We start from the raw sequence: 26,562 nt of genomic DNA, 5'->3' as shown, positions 1-26,562 counted from the left end.
GAATTTCTCCTGTTGCATGACCATTCAGCAGTACGAGACACTGCTGGTGGGGGCCCTGGAGTGCGGGATGAGGGTGGCGGGGGGGGGGGGGGGGCAGTGACTGCAGGACATTTGGCCAAATCTGGATCAATGGCCACTCACGCCACACAGAGGAACCCTGGGGACAAATACGCCACCCAGCACAGGGTAGGGTCCCACTCAATGGACCTTAATGGATTTTTCACATTAGAAATCAGTTTGAGTTCATGCTCTTCAAATTGTCACCGTGACATCTCCAATAAAGCACACGCAGTCCAGACGGGCTGGCAGAAGGGATCTCATCATGCAGTTCCCGTCTGTAAGCACATGCTACAGGACACAAAGATCGGTTTCTAGGGGCAACGGAGGAGACGAGGTGGGAGTGGAGGAAAGGGGGACTCGAACCCTATTTATCTCGTCTCAGTTTACGCCGGCAGCCTGCTCGGGACCCACGCTGGGGAGGGATTATGCTCAGCCCGAACGCCATCAGGCCTCTCTGAGCCGAGGGAAGGGATTATGGGTAACGAGATCTCCCACGACAAGCTCTCCGAGAACACGCAAAGTTCAGCACACACAAGGGGAGTCCCCCTCATCGATTTTTATTATTTTTAATAAACGACTTCAACCAGATTTCCGTGTAATTACATGGTTGAATTGATAACATTTAGGCAGTTTTTAATCTGTTTTAATAGAACAAAATTCCATGAGGCCTATCATTAGGCTTAGGGCTAGAATTGGGTTTGGGGTTAACGCTAGGAAGACAGTAAGCGTTAGGGCTGTGGCAAGTTTAGGGTTATGTTCAGCGATGGAAAGGAATAAAGGACAAGCTTCAGTGCTCAATGACCCAAAAAGTTTTTCCCCCCAAATCTTGGGGCCTAGCACAACAGACTTAGGTATTTTGCCATTTTATTCAGCGAAACCCATTTTTTAAAATATAAATAAGCTCAACCAGATCTCCTTGTGTTTCTTTTATTGAATTGGTGATATTTAGGCAATTTTTACTTCATTTTAATAGAAAAATCCCATATTTGATTTTTAGACTATCATTAGACTGAGGCTGCACATGAGAGAGCACACATTAACTGAATAAGCCTAAGGACATTCTGTATTGGTATCTTTTTTTTACCTGATATTTACAAAGCTTAATACATGCAAATCATTTTAAAATCCATAACTTTATCATGGCAGAGTCATTTAGCATATCATGGCAAACAAATTCAATAAATCAAATACAATGTTGTGATTCATAATAAATGATGATAATGTTTTACAGTAGTGGCAAAATCTAAATTACAGAAAACAGAATTGGAAACTAAACCTTGGTATTAGTTTAGTTTAGTTTATTAGGATCCCCATTGGCTGTTACCATCAACTGTTACCATTAGGATCCCCATTAGCTGTTAGTATTCAACTCTGTCCTTTAGTAAAAGCACCTCTCAAAAAATAATTACTGAAAAAAAAAACAACCCCACACACAGTCTGTACCCTCTCATTGTCTTCTTCAACAGGGAATCCTTGCTTTCTGTGAGCAAATAAATGAAATGAGTTCTCTTCACACGGAGAGTTGCACAGCTGTTACATAAGGCATGTCCTGAAGCACATTCAGGGTAGCGTGACAGACAGACCTGCCAGAGACGGTGTCAGCAAGATGGATGAGAACCTAAGATGGCCTCTTTCCTCAACCAGAAACCTTCAAAATTATTCCACCCAAAGGGTCCCATTTGCTATGCATTCAAATTGCAGTAATATAGTTTTCCCCCCCCTCATACCATTAATCTGAAAGGCTTGCGTACAATTTATTCTAAAAAATACCACTGTTGCATCCAATCAAAGTACAGAACAGAAAGTGTGTGAACTACCATGTGAACCCTTTACTCTTATTGGCTGTTGTCCCAGCCAACACAAAACGGTCTCACAATGTTGCGGTCATGTGGTGGCATCGTTGTAACACTGATAAAATGTTCCGGTAACATTGAGAAAACATTTGGAGACAGCAATTTTTCCAATCAATAAATTTGCCGAATGCAAATAAAACACTGCACAGGACTTAAGGCTGTATAAAAGCACAAGGTATTTTACTGAATACGTGTTTTACGAGTTATAAGAATGGATACATGCATCGAAATGAGGAGCACAGTAAGATATCAGCCTCTGCACAGATTATACTCTTCCCATAGACCCTGTGCACACATCACACAGTACGGATCCTGTGTAAAGTTTCTACACATATTTCCACCTAATCACTGGTGATTTGTAGCCTATTTAGACATTTTTCCTTATTCACAGACACCTGATTTTGAAGCATAAGAGCAGTAGAACAGCAAACAGGAGTTGGTGCCAAATTTGGTTATCTTAATATGAATTAGGTTCTGGGGCTTATGTAGTTTATGTTTCCGGGACATTTTCCTAATTAAATTGGTACACCTAAGATTCCATGCATAAACCAATGACACCTGGCCAATTCAATATTACATCGAATATCACGTCACCTAGCATCAAGAAACCAAAGCATATAGATAAACAAATTAAGGGATAAATAATTTCAATAAAAAAGATGCAAGGATAGTTAAATCAGTGACGTGCGTGTTATGTTTATGAAAGCAGTTAAATTGGCTGCAGACAAAACAGCAAAACATTACAGAAAGATTTGGTCCTGTTCATCACAGCCTGTAAGGGGAAGACTATCCTACATCACAAGGCCTCTCTACGAAGGCCAGACTAAAGTTAATATTTCAAGACTGAGGTCTGCCGACAGGAAAGTAAAACATCTAGCAGTAGCAAAAGACGATGAATTGTTAACCAGAGCATACCGCCATTTTCTGTTAAAGTGGAACCCGGCACGTTGGCCAATAGGTACTTTATACTTTCGGCTTGAAATGTCTCATCCCAGAAACACAGGGGTTAGTGGGCATTATGCACTCCATCGCACTCGTACACCCTGTTGAATCCGATGACTGCAATCTCAATGGAGCTGCCGCTTACGGAAAACCAGTGCGAACAGTGAAAAATAATAATTCTAATAAATGGAAAAAAACCCAGCACATCTTATCGTCTGCGGTGCATTGTCATCTCAAAAAATCATCCGGAGCAAAAAAGCAATTTTCGCCTGCACTCTCTGTCTCTTATCAAAAAGGGAGGGTGTCAGCCAGCTAATAAAATACAGGAAATGGGATAATAAAGCCAGATTCTGGATCCCCTTGCTGATTATGGGTACATCTCTCAGTGTCTCTTCAGCTCTTATTGATGTGTGAATGGCTTTGTGACCGGTTCCCTTCCATACTCTGGATCCAATATATTAAATACACCGCATTCCATCCACTGCATATTTCTTTTCTCATCAGTCTCTGGCAGACCTTGGTCAAATAACGCATTTGTTTTGGATTCAAATACTTTTCTACGCTTTTACTGATCTTGTCTGGTGTATTAGCACCAATGAATGAATTACTCTGGAAAAAATGCAAACCCCGCCTTCTGGTCATATTGGCAGGCTCAATTATAACCAGGCACGATCAATAGAGCACAGAAAAGCATTTGAATCCAAAACAAATACGTTATTTGACCCAGGTCTGGGTCACTGGAGGGTTACCAAGCGGAAGCCTGGTGAAAAAGCGGAGCGGTCTCGGGTTCGGACCGTGCCGGTGCGCGTGCGACCGTGGTCGGCATGGCGATACAGGACCGGCTCTAGAGTCTCCCAGCGACGGGAGGGTTTCAGTCGGGTAGGACGATGCAGTTTCATCACGCAGCAGCGAGCCCCCCCGCTGGTCGATAGGGCGTACAGAAGTCTGAGCTGCACTGCAAGCATCGTCCTCCAATTCATGCCCGTGGGAGCCTGTGTGGTTGGAGAACTGGGCTCGTGACCTGAAGGTTGCAGGTCCAACACCCAGTTAGGGCACTGCTGTAGTATCCTTGAGCAAGGTGCTTAACCTGCATTGGTTCAGTAAATGTTTGTCTGTAAATGGATGCTATGTAAAAATGATGACAAAGTTGCTCTGGATAAGGGGGTCTGCTAAATGCTTGTAATGTAACCCCCAAACTGTGGGGAGATAACAAGCAGTGGCTGGTGTCACAAGCTCTGGAGGAAAGCACATGATCTGCACTCTTCTGAATCGATAGCGCAGGTTGTGGAAATGAACACTAATAAAAAATATTGTGGGTAGGGAGGGGGGGGAAAAGCCTGTAGAAACAGAACATAATTCTCCATTACAGTGTACATTTACTACAGCAGGGTTATACTCAGTGTATAGCCATTAAAGTCATTATTATTTGAAGTTGAAAAATGGCCTTTTAATAAAGCAATATCTTTACTAAAGCAATAAGGGACATATAAAAGGAAGACACATGCAGCAGACAGGTTTGAGTTTGAGCTCAGTTTTTGTGCATACTGCCATCTAGTGGACAATTTACAAATTACACGAACACAATTGTTTTCTCAAACACCATCTAGAGTTCACACAAAGAACTACAAATGGGTTGGGACACTTAAGACTACCAATGGGTCATCAAATTATCCGTGTCCCTTGTTCCCCATAAACATTCACCATAGAATATAGAATACCAATCTATGATGCTGCAATTACAAACACATTTGGCATTTTGCAGGCAGCCACACGCCACCATTTAACCTTCTCATGTCAAACTGCTCAAGAAAAGCAGGGTAGGACTTGGTTGCTACTTGGTTCCTGGGAGGAAAATTCAGTTACTGCTGTTAGTGGGGTGGATGGGTCTCTGTACCAAAGCTTCAAAAATCCAGAGAGATTCTCTGTGGTCATTAAAAATCCCACCCACTTTTCAAAAGCGTAGGGTGGTTGACTGCAGTGTCACAGTCAAATTCCCAAAAAACCTTCTCTCAGTACACATTTCGACCTTAATTCTTTCCTACATCTGATCTCAGGCATTCCTACACACTAACTTTTATCCATAGAATTTATACAGTAAAATCATAAAATTTAAAAGTAGAGCATAAGAGAATAAAGGGGGGAAACAAGAATTTCTCATTACTCATTACAGCCCATGGAGGGTTTCAAACCCAGCTGCACTTCCTCTCTCAACCACAGGAGGGCAGTGGCTGATTGATATAAATACGCATTGTGGGCGTAACCAGAATACTGCAGGTGGGATCGGAAGCTCGCACTCTCTGCTTTGCTTCATTCTTTACCCACTTTCCTCACAGGGTGTCAGAGGTTGAAGGCACACTGAAAGCACAGAGAAGTATATCAAAGAGACAATCAGCCCATCTCAGGAGACAAAGAGGGAAGAGAAACAAGTGGTCGTGGCTCTGGAGAGTATTACATTTTACATTACATTACTTTACAGGCATTTAGCAGACGCTCTTATCCAGAGCGACTTACACAACTTTTTACATAGCACTTTACATTGTATCCATTTATACAGCTGGATATATACTGAAGCAATGCAAGTTAAGTACCTTGCTCAAGGGTACAACGGCAGTGTCCTTACCCGGGAATCGAACCTGCGACCTTTCGGTTACAAGCGCAGTTCCTTACCCACTGTGCCACACTCCGTCCTTGATAACGCAATGTAACGTAACGTAGCGGCACAGAATGATGATGTAGCAGTATCTGCGCCTCTGATTTGAGCTCATTCCCACAAACCTCCCAGATGTAAATAAATCGCGCCTGTGACATACTCCCCACCAAGACACGCTTAATCCAGGCGCTTATGAAAGCTGTGTCAGCAGAGGAGACCCACAGCTCTTCACAGCTCTTGTGGGTTCGTTTCTCCCAGGCTGAGTTACTGTAAACGTTGGTGACAGGAATGCCTCTGCAGTCAGAGCGCCAGGCGCCACCACCAAATTCATCATCTAATTAGAGAAAGTGTGACGAGCGCCCAACTCACAAACACCCCCCCGACTCCCATCCCTGCCCCCGCCCCCTGCCCCTGCTCCCACCCCCCGTCCCTGCCCCCGTCCCCAGCCCTAGGCCAGCCCAGCCCAGCCCAGCCATGAATCATATGCAGAGCAACATCACATTTACCCAGCTCTCCAGACAAGCCCGTTCGACCGTTATTCACACACAGTAGGCAGACAGGGGTTCTGCGGGGTACGGGTGGTACAGTACTCCCATAGCAGGGCTCAGACAACATGCTGTATTTCAGCTCCGGGCATTAAAAGGAGCCACCGCTCCATTCAGGTTACTGGCAAGCGGCCACCGCTCGAACAGACTGGGTCAGAAACAGACACGCGGGCGACACGCGACACCGGTGACGCAGCATCGCCTGGCGAAACGTCCCGCATCGGGCCTGTCCCGCCCCGCCTCCCCCCGCTCCATAACTAATGAGGCGGTTTGTCAGCGGCATTAATCTCCACAGCGCAAGCCGGTGATTATGAATTATGTATCCGGCTCGCTCCCCTCTCCAGCGTGCCGCTCGGCACCGGGTGCGTGCGCGTTTCAGTCGCTGTAACCGCGGAGCCGGTCTGACAGGCACACGCTTCTGCGTATGGGACTGTCCGCACGTGTAGCGCGTCAAAGCAAAACCCAGCGGGAATTAGATCTGCCTCATTACTGGACTCACGGGAGGCTAAAGTTCCCCGAGGCTTTTATTTTGAAATTTTGAGGGAGTTTCCAGGTTAAAAAAAAATAAAAAAAGTGATTCATTTGGAGCACAGCAGGCCCTGGCTGAAGGAATATCAAGTCTGCGGGTTGCTTCAGGATTCATCCAGGTAAGGCGATGGAAGGCCTCGCCTCTGAGGGGTAAAATGGGGGGAGCGATTTCCACCCCTCCCACTCATCCTTATTAAAGGGCCACTGCTCTGTAGCAATGCTTGGCCCGTTTGATATACAAAGCACAGCAAATGCACCCTCTACGCCTCACCTCGGCTGAAACTAGGACAAACATACAAGAGATTCATAATCTAGGGGTGGCTGGCTATTTTTAGAACTCCCCCCCACCATCCTACCCCCTCCCTCCTTTATTCTCACCAATTTCAAACTGCACCTGGGCCCGAGAGTCACTGCACTGCGGTCCGCACCTGCGAAAGGAAGACCACACTCACCGCAGCACCACAGTAACCACCATCCCAACTGCCACACCAGGAGAGAACGCACCAATCAGAGGCCTCCGTCTCACTGACCAAACAAAACCAGCCACACACAACTGCTGGAACTACAATCTCTACTCCCACACCAGGAGAGAATGCACCAATCAGAGGCCTCTGTCTCACTGACCAAACGAAACCAGCCATACACAACTGCTGCATCTACAATCCCTACTGCCACACCAGGAGAATAACGCACCAATCAGAAGACTCCAACTCACTGACCAAACAAAGACAACCATGCACATTCACTGCTGAGTCCTGTCCACATTACATTACACTACATTACAGGCATTTAGCAGACGCTCTAATCCAGAGCAATTTACACTACATAGCATTTACATTGCATCCATTTACATTACACCCAGCTATATCATACAGCTGGATTTATACTGAAGGTTAAGTACCTTGATGTAATGGAGGTTGAGTACCTTGCTTCCTTACCCATTATACTACATTGCCAGTCACAGCTGGTGAATGGCGTAACTACGGCTCGAACCCAAGACATCCGGGCTATGAGGGTCACCGTGGAGGGAGAAGAAGGACGGTTTTAAAAACAGGTGTTTGAAAACAGCGAAGAAAATGTGAGAAGCAGCCTCACAAGCAAGAGACAAGAACCACCCACTCCACCCTGCCAATCAGCCGAAGTCCCTTGGACAGCTCCACTTGTTGCGTAATACGCGGTCAGACTAAAATTAGCACCATTATTGGCATCCAGAGAGGAAGCATGAAAAAACAAATCATGCTCAACGCTGAACCGAGACACCAGACTCCTCAACTTCACAGTTCCAAAAGAAAAAATACCAGGAGTACTATTAAAATGCATGCTTTCGGGGCATTGACCTGATGTTAAGTGATGCGCAGCCAGGATTCATTTAATCAAACAAATGAAATTAAGGTGAACGGAGACCTTGAGGTCGCAGGCCCATCGGTAAGTGCAGGGTGAGCCAGCGCTGAAGGCGGGAGCCCAGTTTCCAGCTCTTAAGCGTTCCATGTGGGACGCTCAATATTTAATCTCATTCACCGCACACCGCTTTCTCGCGCTGTCCTTGCGCTGTTCGCGCGCTCGAATTAAAAGCCAACGACGAAACAATCCAATACGAGACCCCAGAATCGGTAGTTTCTGCAGCTTGAAGAACGCAATCAGGTTTCAGAAAGCTAAAGTAGCGGGAGGTGATAACTAGAGTCTGTATCTGACCGTCTGACAGACCGTCTGGCGCATAAAAATAGATCTACCTGCACCTCCCCACACTTGACCTGGAGATAAAATGGCGCATTATAAAAAAAAAATTAAAAAAACATGTGAACAGCACAGTGGAGAACAAAGCCTTCCGTTCCTGTCCAGAAAATTCCCTGGAGTGATAGCAGCGAGAACAAGAGATGAGAATGTAAAAGAAAAGAAAAGAAAAAACAAAAACAAAAATAAAAATGCAGCCAGTCGAGGTTGCAGCCAATCGCTTTCAGCGATGCAGTGAGGAGCTTCCATTGTTTTGGAAGTTCTGCAGGGAGGCACAACCAATATTAAACACTTTCAATGATGAACAGTGTACATCCAGAGGTATGCAAAGCTGGATGGCTCATCCTTTTAAGACGCTGCTCTAGTGTTGTGGAGAGGCCCCATGTCCTGGTATCAAATCCACACCGTGCTAGCACTGGCTTCGGCTGGCAGCTCCACAGGGCAGCACATAATTGGGCTCAGCATCACCAGAGCAGAGAGGGTTGCCAGTTTGTGGGACATTTATGTCCACCGGAAAAAAAAACCCCACTGATCAACTGGTCACCTGCAGTCCACCTGCAGAAGATACACATGAAGAGTACCCCTGCTCAATGTCCTTATGAGCTCAGAGAAAGAAGGGGTAGGTGACATCACCTGATTTGGAGGACAGCACATTCCCAAACTGACAGAAGTTTGGAGTGAGAAGCAAACCCACGAAGACTAGAAAAAAACAAAACACAAAAAATTATAAACTTCAGTAAGAAATTTGTCAGATGAGGAAAGCACTAAAATGTGCTATTAGCTGACCGAGTGGTCAGTTGGAAACCTGAGCTCTTAAAAACAACAGAAGTATTGTTTGGTCTCTTCGGGTTAAATCAATTTTAAATACGCATTGAAAAAAAAACAATCCACAAAATGTCAACTCAATAAACATGACAGCTATGACCAGCTCCTCCAGCCAAGACCACGAGCGAGCCATTTACAGAAGGGGAGGGGCACGGGCCGGTTACCAAGGAGACCAGACGACAGCAAGACAAACCTATTCTTTTTTGGGAAGGCATGCCCTGCCCTTTTTTTCCTTTCCAAACGGTTTCCTCCTCATTTTCGATGTAATAAATAATAAATGTTAAACAGAACAATCCTGGCAGAGGCATTTGCTCAGAGCACAAGCACTCCACCGTGCCGCAAATCTGCAGCTCTGTCTGTGATGTGAGAAACACAGCAGAAGCACTGATACAGAAGAGAGGAGGGAGAGGGAGAGGGAGAGGAACTGAACAGGGTGAGAGGAAGAGAGAGAGACAGAGACAGAGAGAGAGAACAGGCCCATTGCAGCCTCCTGGCCCTATATTGATTTTGCTCTCCTCAGTGACACAGCTGATCTGGGTGTAGCTATCACTCTAATTCTCTCATTTTCTCTGTCACACATTCTCTCCCTCTCACATTCTCTCTCTCCCATACACATTATCTCTCTCTCACACTGCCTCTTTTTCACATTCCCTCTCTCTCACATTATCTCTCTGTTCCAGGGCTACCTGGAACACACTGATCAGTCAGGATTATCGGTTTCTAGTTCAGGAGAGAATAACTAAGCAGCAGCTGCAGGGAGATGAGATCTCACTGCACAGAGCAGCCCCGAGAACAGCAGCTAAAGCAGCTTGGTAGGAGCTGTCCGTGGTGCTGAATCCCTCCAGTTCTGCAGCACTAAAGCCATTTCCACATTGAAGAGACAGTAAAGTAGGGGAACTTAACAGAACAAAAACAGACAGACAGTCTCCATGGTAATGTCTGCATAAATCATAATTTGATGCATCACAGTATTCTATCATTTTCCGATTATCAAATTACACTAATTCAGTATTGATATTAGGAGACGTGGTCAGATTCATACAGTTGTTTTCAAAGTGTCAAAGACACAGTGCTCATTCAGAGGCTTTTGGCTCCTGCCAAACAGACTACCCTGGGCCTGGACCCCTCTCACATTACTGCGGTACGGGGGGCTTGGAGAAATTCAGAACCTAAAATGGGAGAGCATGCCAGCACAGTCATTCATTATTGAGAGTTTTTAAAGCCTGATCCTCATGAGGCGCCCATTCATTATTACTGACCTTCCGCTGTTGCGTTGTGGGATATCTCCCACGGTATGCCAAAACCACTGGGGGGGGGGGGGGGGGGGGGGGTTGTGCTTCCTAAATGGGAAAAGGGTAATGGGCTGCACCTCCATTCGGAACAGCAGAGGGACAAGCCTTATCTCACAGAGACACAGGAGAAAGGCAAATAAGAGAGGAGCAGAAGCGCTCATCCGGGACAGTGTCAGGGGGTTTGCACGGTTTACTCAGCCAGTGTGTACCTGCCCGTACCGAAGCGTATCGGTCACAAGGGCGAGTCTGTTCTCCGTGCACACGGATCAGGCCGTGGGATCAGATAAAGCCCGGCTCACTTAGAACTGAATCTGTGCGGAAGGCCAGAGCACCGCTGGCTCAGGAACGAGGGCCAGGGTATGCGCGGAAGCACGCGTTTCCGTCTCCGTGGCTACCGAGCGGGAAATGATGCTAATGCTGGGAAATTATCACCTCGTCACAGAGGACAGAGGCTCCATGGGCCTGTTCGGGTGAACGTGTGTGTTTGTGTGTGTGTCTGTGTGCGCATGTTTGTGTGTGTGTGTGTGTGTGTGTGTGTGTGTGTGAGAGAGAGAGTGAGCGTGTTTGTGTGTGCATGTTTGTGTGTGTGTCTGTGTGCGCATGTTTGTATGTGTGTGTGTGCACGCATGTGTGAATGCTCTGCTCATCTTTAGTGGCCACGGTTGTTCAGGAGGGCAAAATTGCAAAATAAGAATTAAAGTATCAGTTATCACTACCACAGGGCGGTGGGCCTTATCTCAACATGAAATTCCAAAAACGTAAATCAATTTTGGTTTCCTTCCAACCACAGAGTATCTGGATAGCAATGCACTCTCTACTTCATTGCCCCCCAGACATTTACGACCGACTACCACTCAACAGGTTTTTCATACCTGACAGAAAACCGTTTCTGACCCGACTGTGCAGTGCTTTCAGTGAGCCATGAATAACTGCAGAGAGACTAATGATAAATAAACCGCAGGGAAGGTATTGGCATGTTCTCAGAGCAACCAGACTCAATCCTCAGATTCTGAGCAGTGAAGACAAGGAGCTCGCTGAACCCCTTCATTACATTACATTACATTACAGGCATTTAGCAGACGCTCTTACCCACAGAGACTTACACACTATTTTTTACATAGCATTTACATTGTATCCATTTATACAGATGGACATATATTGAAGCAATGCAGGTTAAGAATCTTGCTCAAGGGTACAACTGCAGTGTCCTACACGCGAATAGACCCTGTGACCTTTAGATTACAAGACCAGCTCCTTACCCATTACACTACACTGCCGCCCAGCTACAGCTCTCCTTCAGCCCTCCTACAGTCCATTCAGAAACACGCTCTTCACAAGAGACTGTTCTTACATCAGCAAGACTGCACTTAGCCCGAGGAAAACGGTGGGAAGCTTACATCAGCTCGGGGAAAAAAAATAAAAAATAAAAATAAGAATCAATAGAAAAATATACATGGAGAGCGCTCAGGGTGACGAGCTCGTCAGAAAACGGCCTACAGCAGCAATTCATCCAGAGTACGTCCCAGTGCCCTGCAGAGCCGGCACAAATGATGATTCATGCATTTGCGGGCCACTTTATTTATACTTTATTAAATTTTAAAAAAGCCTTCAGCTTCTTTTCTTTCTGACTGAGCAGATCTTCCGTCAAACCTCCTCGAAGGCAGTGCCTTTTACTCCAGAGACTTCAGAAGCTTTTCTCTCACAGGACAGAGAGCTTTCTTCATACACTGCTGGGCAGGACATCCACTAAACCACAAATACGCCAGCAGTGTATAATCAGCCTGAGGAATTCCCCCCCCTCCCCCCAAAACAAACATTTAATGCTCATCTCACCAGTGATGACAGGCAGGCATCTCTGTGCGCTTGGAATACAAGTGCACACATTGCAGCAGCAGGAAAAGGAAAACCCGATTATTCGCATTCGAGCGGGAAAACGACGTTGCAGCTTAACGGGGCTCACATGGCTGTGGAACTGGGGGGGGGGGGGTGTAGGCAGCAGGGGGGTGTTTAACGGTGCTCCTAAGTGTCGGCTGCGTTCGCGCTGAAAACAGACACAGGCCTACCCTGCGAGGCGGGGAAGGAGGTAAACAGCAATTACAGTTCCAGCACTAGCCCGACGCCGCTACAGGCCGCGGTGCGCTAGGCGCTAAGAGGGCTCATTAGGAGAGGGGGAGGGAGACGTCAGCGGGACCGGGGCCCGAAGGAAGGCTGTAATTACACTGCGCCCGGGACCCGCGGAGCGGTGACACTCCTTTCCTCTCTGAAATACACTATCCCTCTCAGAAATACACTCCGTTCCTCACAGAAATACACTCCGTTCCGCTCAGAAATACACTCCATTCCGCTCAGAAATACACTCCGTTCCGCTCAGAAATACACTCCGTTCTGCTCAGAAATACACACCATTCCTCTCAGAAATACACTCCGTTCCTCACAGAAAAACACTCCGTTCCTCACAGAAAAACACTCCGTTCCTCTCAGCAATACATTCTATTCCTCTCAATAATACACTCTATTCCTCTCAATAATACTCTATTCCTCTCAGCAATACACTCCATTCCTCTCAGCAATGCACTCCATTCCTCTCAGCAATACATTCTATTCCTCTCAATAATACACTCCATTCCTCTCAATAATACTCTATTCCTCTCAATAATACTCTATTCCTCTCAGCAATACACTCCATTCCTCTCAGAAATACACTCCGTTCCTCACAGAAAAACACTCCGTTCCTCTCAGCAATACATTCTATTCCTCTCAATAATACACTCTATTCCTCTCAGCAATACACTCCATTCCTCTCAGCAATGCATTCCTCTCAGCAATACATTCTATTCCTCTCAATAATACTCTATTCCTCTCAGCAATACACTCCATTCCTCTCAGCAATGCATTCCATTCCTCTCAATAATACACTCTATTCCTCTCAATAATACTCTATTCCTCTCAATAATACACTCCGTTCCTCTCAGCAATACACTCAGTTCCTCTCAGAAATGCACTCCGTTCCTCACAGAAATACACGCTGCCTTTTAATGAGGAAACCAGGCAGGATTGTATGAGACAGACACAAAGCCTCCAGTGAGATGAGACTCTAAAGCCTGTCTATCGTCGTGGCGATGAGCCGTTGCTATGCCTCAGAAGGACGCTAGCGGGCTATGCAACCGGTTTTCCTTTGACTGTAGAGCCGAGGCGTTTTTCCCCTGGTGTTACCAGGTGGAGGTGGAGAAGATTAAAAAAAATAAAAAAAATAAAAAATTGATGAATGCCAAATGACAGCTTCCTGCCAAGAGAGGAGGGGCGCGAGAGAGCAGATCAGAGCAAATCCGAAATGCATCAGGGCCCCCTGTGACACAAATGTCCCTTCCGGGTGATTTGCGATCCAGAAAATGGAGATTGATTTGTGCGGGACAGCCCAGGCCTGTGTCACCGATTAATGGCAAAGTCAAGGTCACAGAGAGGACAACGGGCTGACTGTGAGAGCTGGCATCCGTGGTCCGTCAGAGAAGGCAGCTCAAGTGCTTCCTGGAGAGCAGAAAAGGGGCACGCTGAGCAGGATGGTGAAGGGGGGCGGCCAAGCGCAGCAGCCCGACTCACTGTATTCAGCAGAACCAGGGGCGCTAACCCCCAAATTCAACACAAGAGTTAATCAGTGAGAGTTTAAATTCCCACTGATGCATAATAACATGCAGACAGAGGAAGCCCACAGCCGTGAATCTGTCCTCAGCTGAACACGGCACGGAACTCATCAGACAGAAGGTTCCAGGTGTTCGTGAGAAAATTAGCTAGCCGACTCCACCACAGAGGGGGGCACGGGAATGCCTTAGGCAAACACCTCCATGAGATGGTGCAAGACAGTGGAAGAGGGAGGAGGGAGTCGGAGAGAGCGTGAAAGAGAGATCACGAGAAAAAGGGAGAGAGAGAGCGTGAGAGAGAGAGAGAGGGGGAGAGAAAGTGCGAGAGAGTGAGAGAGCACTCCACCGTGCAGGAATTCTGTTTAGAGCCACTCAAGCCCTTCCCAAAGAGCCCTCCGGCTCTCCTACATGGGCCAGTCTCATCCGGCCGGTCGCCACGGCGACTCCAGGCTCCTCCTCCTAGCTCGGCACGGCCCCCCGTGACTCAGCACTCTGCAGCTCGTGGGAGTCCGGGCAGCCTGTCACTCCACTCCCAGAAGCCCCCTTACCAGGCTCCGCAGCTGCCCCTGTCACTCAAGACAGGTGGGAGTGACAGATGGACCCCTGCCAGGGTAAGGGAGGGTGTGGTCTCCGGGGTTCCCAGGTCAGGGAAGTGAACTATGGGCAAAGCACAACCTGCCACTTCACAGCGGGACAGCAGCCAATCACGGCACAACAAATTGACAAAAAAATAATAAAATCTCAGGCCCAGGGAATCTAACAGAAGAGCAACATCGAGCAACAAATGTGGAACTGTGTTTATTTGTTTGCCCTTCTCTTTTACCAGGTGGTCATGTTCAAATATTATTACTCTCTTTTCCAAAGGGATTTGGCCCAGACAGCCAGAGCCACAGGCGCAGTTTCAGAGGAGACTCCACAAAAGCAGCTAGAGTTACACAGACATGGCTGGAGCAGGTTCTCCCCCCCAGAGAGTACTTCTTTTAAATTTAGTTTTAACTACTCCTAAAAACGCATACCTGATCCCTCACCCACTCGGGGCAGAGAGGGCAGGTCGGTATGCCCGTTAAACAGGTGATAAAACGGCCATGAGCACAGCAGTTATCTGACAGCGGGGAACGCTTCAGCGTCTGAGGGCATATGGAGTCACTGCGTGACCGCAAGCAGGCCAGCGCTTCAGACGCCAGCCTGCCAACGCTGACAAGTACGCGCCCAGGAAGAGAATTCATCCAGCCCATTTAGCGATGCAGGGAGCGCGCCCAGAAAATTTTTTCACATTGCGGCACAGTCACTTGACAAAAACAATGCTATACATCCATGTCAATGAACCTGCCAATATATAGTGGCAGTGCGGTGTCAACAGTGTCAATATATGTAACGATTCAAACATACACACTGCCCGAGGAAGGATTCAAACACACACACTGCCCGAGGAGGAGTGGATTCACGCGGCCTTCTTCATCAGTGCATGAGCGTCCGCCGGCACAAGCAATGCACTCAGTTTACCGTCGGAAAACCCAGCCAGCCATTTTGGATGAAGAGTGAACGACATCTGTGTCCAGGCTGTCGGTGCAGCCAGCAGCAGCTTACTGGATAACGGCAGCCTGGGCCTCCAGCCCAAGGCCCCCAGCACAGGGCCCCAAGCACAGGGACCCAGACCCAGGGCCCCAAGCCCAGGGCCCCAAAGCTGCTTCCCAGCAACACGACCGAGGGGCCCTACAGCCCCACAGCCCTGCACCAGGCCCCGATTCCCTCCACTACAAACCTGAGTGACATCACTGCTGCACAGCGCTACTGCAGGGGCCGTCGCTAGGCAACCGGCTCCGGCAACCACATCGCCATAGAAACCGGCCAAGAAAAAAAAGAAAGAAGGTGGGGAGTGTGTGTGAGAGACAGAGAGAGAGAACTCCCTTTTTCTTTGAAAAAAAGGCACAAATAAAGAAGGGAAGACAGTCTATAAATAGCAACTAGGTGAAGAAGTGAAATGAAACTGAGCAACAAAAAATATTAACCCTTTGTAGAGTAGGTTTTTTGGAACCTATTTTCAGTCAGTGTTCTTCAGAGCTCATTTTCAGTTCCATCTCACCTTTCCCTCCTATTTTCCACACAGTTCTTTTGGCATTTCATAGAGAACACAAGCCACCTTCTTTCTGACAACTCACTTGATATCTGAATCATTATAATTTTAATTGAAGTGGAGAATGTGTTCATTGAATTTCCAATCAAGGTTTACTGCGTGGATGCATTAAGGCAAAGCTGTGCATTAATTACTGAAAAGCTTTGCACTTCCCTGCCTGGGGCTCCAGTGCACTAAAACTGGCGTCTGTAAAAACATAAGGCTGCAGGTATTTATAGACACAGACAGACAGCCTCGCTCCAGCACGGTGGACCTCATGTGTCTCAGGTGTAGGGCAGATCTCAGGTGTAGGACAAGTCTCGCATGTGCGGCAGGACTCAGTCTGCAGAGCTTCGAAGGTTTAAATGGTGGGTTATCATCAGGGGGACCAGACACCCCTGGGGTTCCTTCAAATTACTGTACGGGGCCCCTGGTCAGACTTGATATTTTTTAAATACCACCTTTTAACTTTATGAGGGGGCGGGGTCCCTGGATGCCTTTGAGCCAGGTGGGGTTCCCGGGACCAGAAAAGGGTGAAGATCCCCATTTCCAACGACACCTTGCAGCTCACTGCCTTTTCCTAGTGCAATCAGTGACAAGTCTTCTGTTGAATGAGGAAATAAAGATGAATCAAGGCTCAGTCTGCCTTCCCCACCCTCATTCCCCGGGCTAATTGTGCAGGACGGCGCTGTGGGGATCCTTGTACGAGTTCCAGAAACCCACTTTTCCACTTTTCAATTAATTTTGCCATTCCGCCCCCCCACCTCACAAGGATATTATCTGATGCAGTTGATTGCATCACCTCTTTCCTCTCTGAGACAAAGGAACGAGTGCTGAGGGAGGAGAAATATAAATCAAGTCTGCTCCCTTATCAAGCCAACCATAGACCAAGAGAAAAAAGTTGGCATGGAGGGGTGGGGTGTGGGTGTGGGGGGGGGGGGGGGGTACTACTTCCATGGTAACCACCCCTCCCTGGGTTGGGCGTGCATCGGGCGAGGCAGACGACACCAACACTGCCCTCTTTGGCTCCGCCCCCTCTCCCACGGTGGCATGAGGCCGTTGAGGTGCCAGCCGGGGGTGTGGCGGAAGGCCTCAGACTGTCTCTAAAACTCCGCCGCTCCCCTGGCCTTTTGTGGAAAGGTCACCTCCCCCTGGCGGGATTTTTATGGCTTTACATTTTCGTCGCAGGGCTGGTTACGGATGTCGCCTCGTCTACGCTGAGGATTTATAATCGGGTTCCTTGGCTAGCACGGTTCATTTGCATTAGCGCTTTTGTTATGTCGCTGTTCTGGGAGTGTCGCTTGCCAGGTCTGGCACTACTGTTCATATAAATCAAGTAAATGTTCCCCCTACATTGCAAGTCTCTCTGGAAAAGAGCATTGGCTGAATGTAAGGTTACGCAAGCTCTTTTCATCATTCTCACCGCTCTTCGGACTTTACATCCTGACCGACTTATCTGATAATGAACTCACCTGACAACAGCTCCTATTAGTTCAATGAGGATGAATAAACGGCTCTCTGTTCTAGACCCAGTGCGTTCACACATGACCGCAAAACTCAAGCCTGACATTGCAACGCAACACTCTCTCTCTTTTCAGCTTTTTAAAAATTTTTTCTTTTTTAAAGAGCTGACGGGACAGTGAAGGATGTGCAAATGGATTCTGCCAAATGGCTGTAATTGGGGGAGGGGAGGGGGTGGTGTTTGGGGAGGGGTGAAGTGTTTTGGGATGCAGCCCATGAAGGGGTAGCACCTGGTCAACAATCTGGGAAGAGCTGAGAGATGTTAAAGAACAGTGATGTCTGTTGTCTGTCACCTGACAGTATGCCCTGCAGAACACAGCCAATAAGAACGCAGCTGCCCTCCTCCACACTGGCACCAGCAGGGGGAAGAGTAAATAACAGGGCCTGTGCTCTCAGCGAGAGAGCTGGCCGCATGGTCCAGAGACACTCCATCAGGGACGAGCACTATGCGCCCTGAGTGCTCCTTACTCCACAAAACAAATTAGTCATCCTCTGAAAATGATACCGTAATGCAGATTCAGAATATATGCAAGGGCAGCAGCAGGATATAATGGGTAAGGAGCTGGGCCGGCAGCCTAAAAGATGCAGCTTCCATTTCCAGGTAGGACACTGCCGTTGCACTCAACCTCGATTATTTCAGTACATATCCAGCTCTAAAAATGCAAAAACATTTATATAAATAAAAGAGCTGTGCAAGTCATTCTGGATAAGAGCGTCTGCTAGTAATGTAATGTACATCCAACCAATACAAACAGCAATAACTGGTATATTCTGCAATATATTTTTATATATTACTCATTATTATTATACATTTTCCTGTACACATTATAATATACATTAAGTAAAAATGTAATTTCACAAATAACTGAGTGATGTGTCTTTAATATTACTGGTATGTGAAGTCAAATGCTGGACACATTATCAGACCAATCATCTATTTTAACTAAAAATGAAATCAAGAATGGCACTAAAAAACTGAATCTTCCTAGATCGAAAAATACATTCAGATTCAGAGGAATAACACCTAAATTATGATGCTGTTTGGGCATCTATACTTGGTTGAAGCTTGAGTAAAGACTGACAACAGATTTTCTGAGCAGATGCAAGATCTGGGCAGTTTCAGGGACTCTGGTGTGCGAATGACAATCTGTTCACCAACAGATGAGGAACTAAAAGCTCATATTTGGGAAAAAGTGGATGGTAGGTTTAGCTGAATGAACAGGGGGAAAGACTTTAAGCAGCCCAGCTGGAGATTTTAGTGAGCCTATATAACCAGTCCATAAGCAGGCTAATCATGCGACTAGCCTTCAATATTTTACATATCCTTGCGGGTACATATATGGCTGGACTATCAAACTGCAAAATAGCATTAATTCCAGTCGTCAGGCTAATACAAAACTGATAGTGTAAAAGACCATATCAATTCCAAACCAGTCCAAATGTGAAACTTTTCACTGAAAAACTATATTGTAAATAAACCCAACACCCTCGTGGCAAACAATTTCCCCTGCACTGCGCACCTTGGCGGCTTTTTCATTTCAATTTAGCGCTGATGGGCTCCCCTAGGTTTTTTTTTTTTTTTTTACACAGGGGCGCTGCCGAATTCCGCGTGTCTGACGTTGGCGCGGCGGCGGGCTCGGAGGCGGTCCCGAGGGACGGCGCGGGAGAGCTGCGACAGACAGCCGAGAGGAGGCGGGAGGAGTGAGGAAGAGGAGAAACCCGCTTCTATTTCAGGCGCCCGTCTGGAGCAGCGGCGCACGCACAGACGTAGACAACGGGGGCAAACGCCTCCGCACCCACTATAAAAAATAAAAAATAAAAAAATAAAAACACACACCTCTCTCTCTCTCTCAGACGGGACGGGAGGGAGCATGACATCAGTGCGAACAGACGACTCTGACGAGTCTCGTCTCCCCCCCCCCCCGCCCGTGCAAGGCGAGGGGTGCGAAAATGTCTACATTTTCACCGCCGAGATATTGATTTCGCTGCTGCGTTTGAAAATGAGAAAATAAACTCCAGAGTTATTACTGCAGCGTTTGGGGAAAAAAAAACAAACAAAAAAATAAATAAAAATGAGGTGGATAATGGACCAGCGCCACGTTCTTACATCGTCCCTCGTCTTCTCCAATGGACATCACTTCTCATCGACATAGCGATTACACCATCGACAAGGGCACGTCTTTATACACTCAGCAAACCTCTATTAACGATCGATTAACTGATCATTGAGTGAGTCACACAAGATCCTGGGTAAGCAGAGAACGTCAGGACCTATGTTTCCACCCTACGTGTAGTTTGGTGTATTTGAGCTGCAGTGTCAGTTTTGAGGATCTCCCATGATGCTCCAGGGCACAGCCGGCATGAGCTCGGTTAGGTTTTAATTCTGGGCCGCGCTGCACATCGCTGTGCTCAGGGGCTATAGCACTTTAGCGGGACACGCTAACCGCAGACCACAGCGGACTCCCTCATCGATGAAAACGCTCAGTTCTTTACAGGAAAAGACTAAACGGGTCTCGCCGAAACTTCTCCCTTTCATTTTCACACTTCAGAATCTAGCGGCAGGACGGGAGGTAGAGAACCCGCAAAGTTCTAAATAAATATAGCCATATATCTGCCATAAAAAAAAAAAACACTAAAAAAAAACAGCCATTGACAAATTGTAATCATGTGATCGCTAATGGGGCCGTAACACACACACCAAAACAATAATTGGCCAGTTAATTGGTAGATAATGTGCCACTACAGGCCATTACAGAGCACCACTTCACAAGGAAATGACACTGCTTTAACAAAGGAGTGAGTGACCCCTCAATCTCCACCCCCGGACAAGTATGTCATTTATATTCTGAAAGCAGGGGAGTCTTTGCTTGTTCCATATCGATGCAGTCATATTAGAGATCAGAGGCTGAAGCGGAGCTTTGATAATGCAGTACGTGCTGAGAATTTGCGGGCGTGCCTGCAAGACAACACTGAGAGCGAAGAAGCGGACCGGAATTTCGATCTTGTTCGTGCAGTTTCTTTTTTCCACGGCATTTCACATTAATGCTGGCATTTGATCAATCAGCAGGCTCGTTTTCTCATATGCAGGCAACACCCAGCCACTCAGGCCAGTCGAGGCTTAATCCATCGGACACATTATAAGCCAATACATTGGCCTCCGATCTTTAAATCATTAAAACAACATCCAAGACCAGTCCGTCAACAACACAACGATTTCAGTCTTACACAATAACTGTCTGCCAACTGACAGTATTCTAGTTCTCGTGCATGACAGATATTCCCAAGTGGTTAGCACAGGCAAAATGATGACCACAACAATGCGTGAAACAAAAACAGGATATTCAGAAATCAAAGACCCAAAAGAGAAGGGCGGGAACTTGGGGAAAGCTCCTACCCCTCCAGGAAAGACGCAGGTGTAACCCCCCCCGCCCCGCCCCGCCCCTTCCTACCTGTTTTCCGTCGACGGTGTAGAGCCTCTTGACCACGCCGGAGTCGAGCTTGATGGCGTCGGTGATGTCGGTGAGCACCTGCTCGAAGGAGTGGGCGGTCTTCCTGTTGAGCAGGACGCGCACGGCCTTGCGCGGCTTGACGCCGCTGCGGATGATGGTGACCAGCTTGGGCCGGATGAAGTCCTTGCTCTCCCGGGTCTCCGAGGGGCCGGCCTTGGCGCTGCCGAGGGAGGGGGGGCCCCGGGCCGCCGCCAGGGTCTTCACGTTGACCGACCAGTTGGGGTTGACGTTCTTGGTGTATTCCAGCTTCTTGAAGGCCTCCACGGACCCGCACACGTAGCTCTCTCCTGTGGAGGGGGCGGGAGGGGGGCGGGGGGGCAACAACCAGAGGCCAATCACAGACGCAAGCCACAACAGACCCAACCGGCAGCCTTGTAGACTGATCCATAAATAAATATATGCCTACGGCCAGCATGCCAACTGCACTTATCACCCATCATTTTCTCCTCAGCTTTGGGGTGCAAGGGGGAGAACAATCTGGGCCCACACAGCTTTGAGGAACCGACCAATCACTGTTCACGTACAGTGACGGCGATTGCATGTCAACAGCAATCGGAAAAGCATTTGTGGTCACTATGCTATTACAAGACTGAAGCATGAGCTTGGTCAATATTGTGGGAGATGGGATATCAAATTACTTTGACTGGGCTGAATACAACACCACTGAGCAAGTAGGGGGGGGGGAAATCCCACTCATGACAATAGAAAAAAAAACTTGTAAAGAAACCTGCTTACACAATTACGCAATAGGCAGAAACAGAATGCTGAGGATGCAATTCAACCAAGACTGCTCAGCCGATAAAAGCATGTTATGGCCAATCTAGAAAGGCATTTTTGTCATTGCCAGAAGTCTGCTTTAGTTTCCCTTTGAGGATTGGTTTGCATCAATAAGCAAGAGAAGGTAAAACCCACGCCAAACTTCAGAAGAAGTTTAAACCAGCACGGTGCAGATCCTGGTTTTACCCATTTAAAATCCTTCATCTTTTGCCAGAATCTCACAACCAAAAATACCACATACGAAACGGTTGTGTTCCAGTAGCATTTCAGAACCACTATAAGAAAACGCGCTTTGAAGCAAGGAGTTAGCCAAATTGCACTAATGTCAATGAGAAGAGTATAAAATGCACGCTGATCCACAAAGCAGTGCGGAACCTGAGCTGACACTTTAAATAGGGAGGAGCTCATCCAGCAAATGCCTTTCAAAGTAAAAGAGCAGCGTGTATGAGCTGAACATTAAACAGCCTATTCCAGCTTTCTGTGGAGGTCTGCTGAACCTCAAAAATGTGAACATGAGATAAAGAGAAAAGCTAAGGAAACCTGTGCTTAGTATATATGCAAATATCCCAAACTGTGCTTCGCATAGATAGAAATACCTCTCCCTGTGCTTGATATAGAAAGAAATACCTTAATATGTGCTTAGTAGACATAAATACTTCAGCCTGTAGGTAGACATATACCTTGGTATAGATAGAAATACCTCACCCTGTGCTTGGTATAGATCTAAATACCTAGTTCTGTTCTTGGTATAAACAGAAATACCTCACCCTGTGCTTGGTATAGACAGAAATCCTGTACATTTGGAACATTGAGACAGCGCACGTGCAATAGTTGTGTTTGCAAAGAACTGATCGCCATGCCTACACAAAGATCCAGATGACAGCAAACAAGATGACCATGGCAAGCAGAGGGACAGATATTAAATAATAACAGCCAAAACTGCATCATACCATCAGTGCTTGTCTTAAGAATTAGTTATGCATCCTGCATTGCAACTGGCAGAAAAATGTCCTATTCAGCCAATATTTGGCCAACTAATGCAATGGTAGGAAAAGCTTCTCTCCCATATAGGACCTCTAAGTGGGTGCAACTTGTGAGCAAGTGCTTGCTACTTGGTGTAACAGATTTGCTTGCAGCACATACCCTCGTAATACATGGTCCAACAAATCACATCTTTATCACAACAGGAACTCTGTGTTAGTTACGTTGGAACGACGTTCATTCTGTACAAAATCTGTGACAGGTGGCATCTTCACAGATTATGGTATTACCATTTTGAAATAAGTAACAAATAATTAATCAGAGGTACATATGGACCCAATTTTCAGTGCTGATTTGTAGTCAGCATTTGAGTAAAGAGGGATATAATTGGACAGAAAAGTGCTGACAGGAAATGCATGAGGTTAATTCCTTTGTTGATGAACTGCCCTATTTTCAATAAATTTAATCCATGTAGTTTAAAAAAAAAAAAAAACATTTTAAGCCTAGTTGCCATCACAGTCATAACATTTCAAGCATTTTGCTGTGTATCTGCCAAATCGGGCAGCTGTAAAAATACTTCGAGCAGGACAAATTCTAAACTGCTTAGGGCAGATCACTAAGCTGTAGCCCTAAATTTGGATAAAACCAGACCTCAATATCAGAGTATGAAGCCGCCATTCACATAGGCAGTAAAAAACTAGAGGCATAGTCTACGCTGGTAGTGGTCGGTCAGCGTGCTAAGGCAAACGTACACGTGTAAGAATTACTCCATATTCGAATTTTAAATTATTCATAGCCGTTATACAAAGTGGATCGTGCTCTCGTGCCACATACTTAACTAGCAGCGCCAGGCTCTCGGGGCCAGACTGATTGTAGAATCCCTGTGACTGCAATTTCGGCGCACGCCGTGACTCTCGAAATAAATCACGATATTTCTACTGCTTTCCAGTTCGAGGGTTTGCACCCACGTGGAGGAGAGAGTGTGTGAGGGAAAACGCAAAGGGAACCACTTGGATATGCGCGGTTAATTAGACATTATATGTGGTAGGAAAGGAGCAGTTTCGAGTTGCAAGCGCTCTTGTTTAGCCACCACTGGCACTGAGAGGGGGCAAACAGATTAAGAGGAGGCGTGTCATCATAGTCAGCCCAGATTCACCCACTCGACCAAGCTAAACCAAAATAAATAAATAAAAATGAAAAAAAGAGAGGACTGTAGTTGTAGCCTAATTTTTTACATTTAAATTTTTTTTTTATAAATAGTCCTCCCTTATCTTTACTGACCCCGGCAGCCTATGATACATACTGGAATTAGCACACTAGAAAAAGTGGCAACAAACAGCTCTTAAACACCTTATAGGTTACGTTCTTTCACGGAATCACTTTCATCCAAAAGATTGACATTATTATAAAAAACAAAAACAAATGTTCTGAGAAATGTTAGTTGAAACAAACCTCCAAACGGTGTATTTATTAAGGCAAGTTATTCACAGGAAAAGTGTATCAATGTTCTAGAGGTAGTTCTACACTTATTATATGAAGTCCAAAGACAGTAAAATTCTCTGATGCAAAGGCTCACCCTACTAGGGGGCTCATATCAATAGTATGCAGACTTCTAATAACCAATAGACTGACAAATTGGATCTCAAAAGCCTGGTGTAACAAGGTTTGGTTCTCTTACCTTCCACCAGTTGATCCAAGCCAGTGATCTTCTTGGAGCCGTCGACGGTGTAGATGATCCGGACCCCCTGCGGCAGGTTGACATTGTCAGATAGAGACCGGGTGAGGTCGGCAAGTAAAGCCTCGAAAGACCGGAACCTGTCCGGAGAGATGGCGTATACAATCCCCTTGAAGTAGCGGTCTCCATTGCGGTAGAAGCGGACTTTCTTCGCCTTCTTCTCCGAGCTGAGCGCTTGGAGGGTTCGGGTTCGGTAGAGGCTGCAGTGGGCGCTGTGCGTGGGACTGGGCAGCCCGTTCGCCCGAGAGCTGCCGCGGTTGTATCTCTGCGCTTTGTCCCGCTCGTCAAAATGCTCCAACTCCATGTCTTTCCCCAAGGACGCTACACCGATGCAAGACCCTTAAAAAGACAAAGGGCAAACGAATGGGCGTGTGCCGTTTCAGGACATCCGACGACAAATTTTCAGGAACCTCAAAAACAGGCATCAAGTACTAAATAACACATTTGCAGCACGGCAAGATGTATAAAACAACTTGCTAACTTAAGATAAATATTGTCCCATTGCTTTTACGAACACAGATTCATGCATACAGCGATGCATGTTTGTAAAGCCGCATACATTTTCAGTAAAACGAAGCCGACTAGCTGCTACCTTTTCCAGCGTAGCGTACACACCCCCATTTAACTGTTATGTTCGCCGGGTAGACTAGGCTACTGCATTAAAACCACATTAGTGCAAAGTCATATCACACGTCTCAAAGAAATATCAATTGTTCTTATTTTCAAAACTTAAAAACCAAAATAAATAAGAAAGGTAACGCAAAACAAACTATCAGCAACAAGACATTTATTAACAAAATGTAGCGAAATCTCACAATCACATGGTGTGTGAGAGGTATGGGGGATTAAACTAACCTATAATGTAGGCTAGCTATTGCTACCAGTGCAACACCTTTACGCATCCATCGTAAAAGAGTAGGTGCGTTTGGTTCTACCGGTTAATACTTGTGGGATGCTTACCTTAAATTGGAATCTGTATCGAATCCCGTCAATATTTTATTCCCTATGATGGCCTTCAGACTTAAATTATAAATTTCAGCGCTTTCGGGCTGGGTTTTCTGCGGCGTTGACGGAGAGCGCAAACCTGGACCCTCTTTGTTGTCCCGTCTACGTCTGTGTGAAAGACGGTAGGCAGGGCTGCAGCTGCTTTCTTCCTCCGTGGTGCTATTGCAGTGATTTGCATTGGTCGGTTCCTCATTTAAATGCAGCCCCTTTCCATCCCCGTATCCTCCTCACCTCCCACCTGACACGTTCTCGTCAAATAACGCAGTATCTGTCATGTATACTTTGACGGTGTTCCTGTATAGCCTATATATTACCAGTTCATTATATTAAGTACGTTCTCTACACGAGCACACCTTCAAGGGTATACGATTAATATTAAGAATAATTATAGCCTATTGCAAACATCGAAAAGTGCAGGGCTGCATTTTTGGGTTTCGGTTTTATTGTAATGGTCTTATAGGCATAGCCTACACACATTTCTAATATTCAGTCAATTAAGCGACAGAAACCAATTGTAAGATTTACGAGATGCGCTTTTCGCGCGACCACTGGTTTCTCACACCAAACGACAATGGCACGTGCTTCCATGTGAAACACTCGGACTCTGCAGCAAATGCGCACCACTCACATGCTGCAGTTACCTATTTCTCATTCAGTTCGCCGGGGTATCACGTGAGGACTGAGGAAGCCTGCATTTTTTTTTTTCGAACGTGAGCGCAGTTGCCTAGAGAGCCTGGGGTTATGGAGACGAAGCCTGAAAGGATCCCCTTCGCCGTCTATGTGATGGTATAAACCAATCAAGCGCATATAATTTCGGTAGGCTATAACTCTCCAGAGTAATAAATTAAATAAATCAATCT

The 26,562-nt window shown here is 46.5% G+C and overlaps 1 protein-coding gene across 4 annotated transcripts in view; it reads right to left on the bottom strand.

Annotated features, from left to right (window-relative positions):
- dclk1b (doublecortin-like kinase 1b) overlaps positions 1 to 26,099 on the bottom strand; it is a 73,221-nt gene extending 47,122 nt beyond the window's left edge. The window contains exons 1-3 of one of the 4 annotated variants that reach the window (XM_035386478.1): positions 25,658 to 26,099; positions 24,641 to 25,036; positions 21,145 to 21,491 (exon numbers count right to left, since the gene is read on the bottom strand). In XM_035386478.1, the coding sequence (XP_035242369.1) occupies positions 21,145 to 21,491; positions 24,641 to 25,001 (708 nt within the window). In that variant the 5' untranslated portion in view covers positions 25,002 to 25,036; positions 25,658 to 26,099. The remainder of the gene's footprint in view (positions 1 to 21,144; positions 21,492 to 24,640; positions 25,037 to 25,657) is intronic. The other 3 variants (XM_035386479.1, XM_035386480.1, XM_035386483.1) reach the window with 3 other exon arrangements.
- Between the last annotated feature and the right edge of the window lie 463 nt (positions 26,100 to 26,562).

Source organism: Anguilla anguilla, chromosome 12 (assembly GCF_013347855.1).
Source record: "Anguilla anguilla isolate fAngAng1 chromosome 12, fAngAng1.pri, whole genome shotgun sequence".
Lineage (NCBI taxonomy): Eukaryota > Metazoa > Chordata > Actinopteri > Anguilliformes > Anguillidae > Anguilla > Anguilla anguilla.
This window is presented reverse-complemented; position numbering and strand designations above follow the sequence as displayed.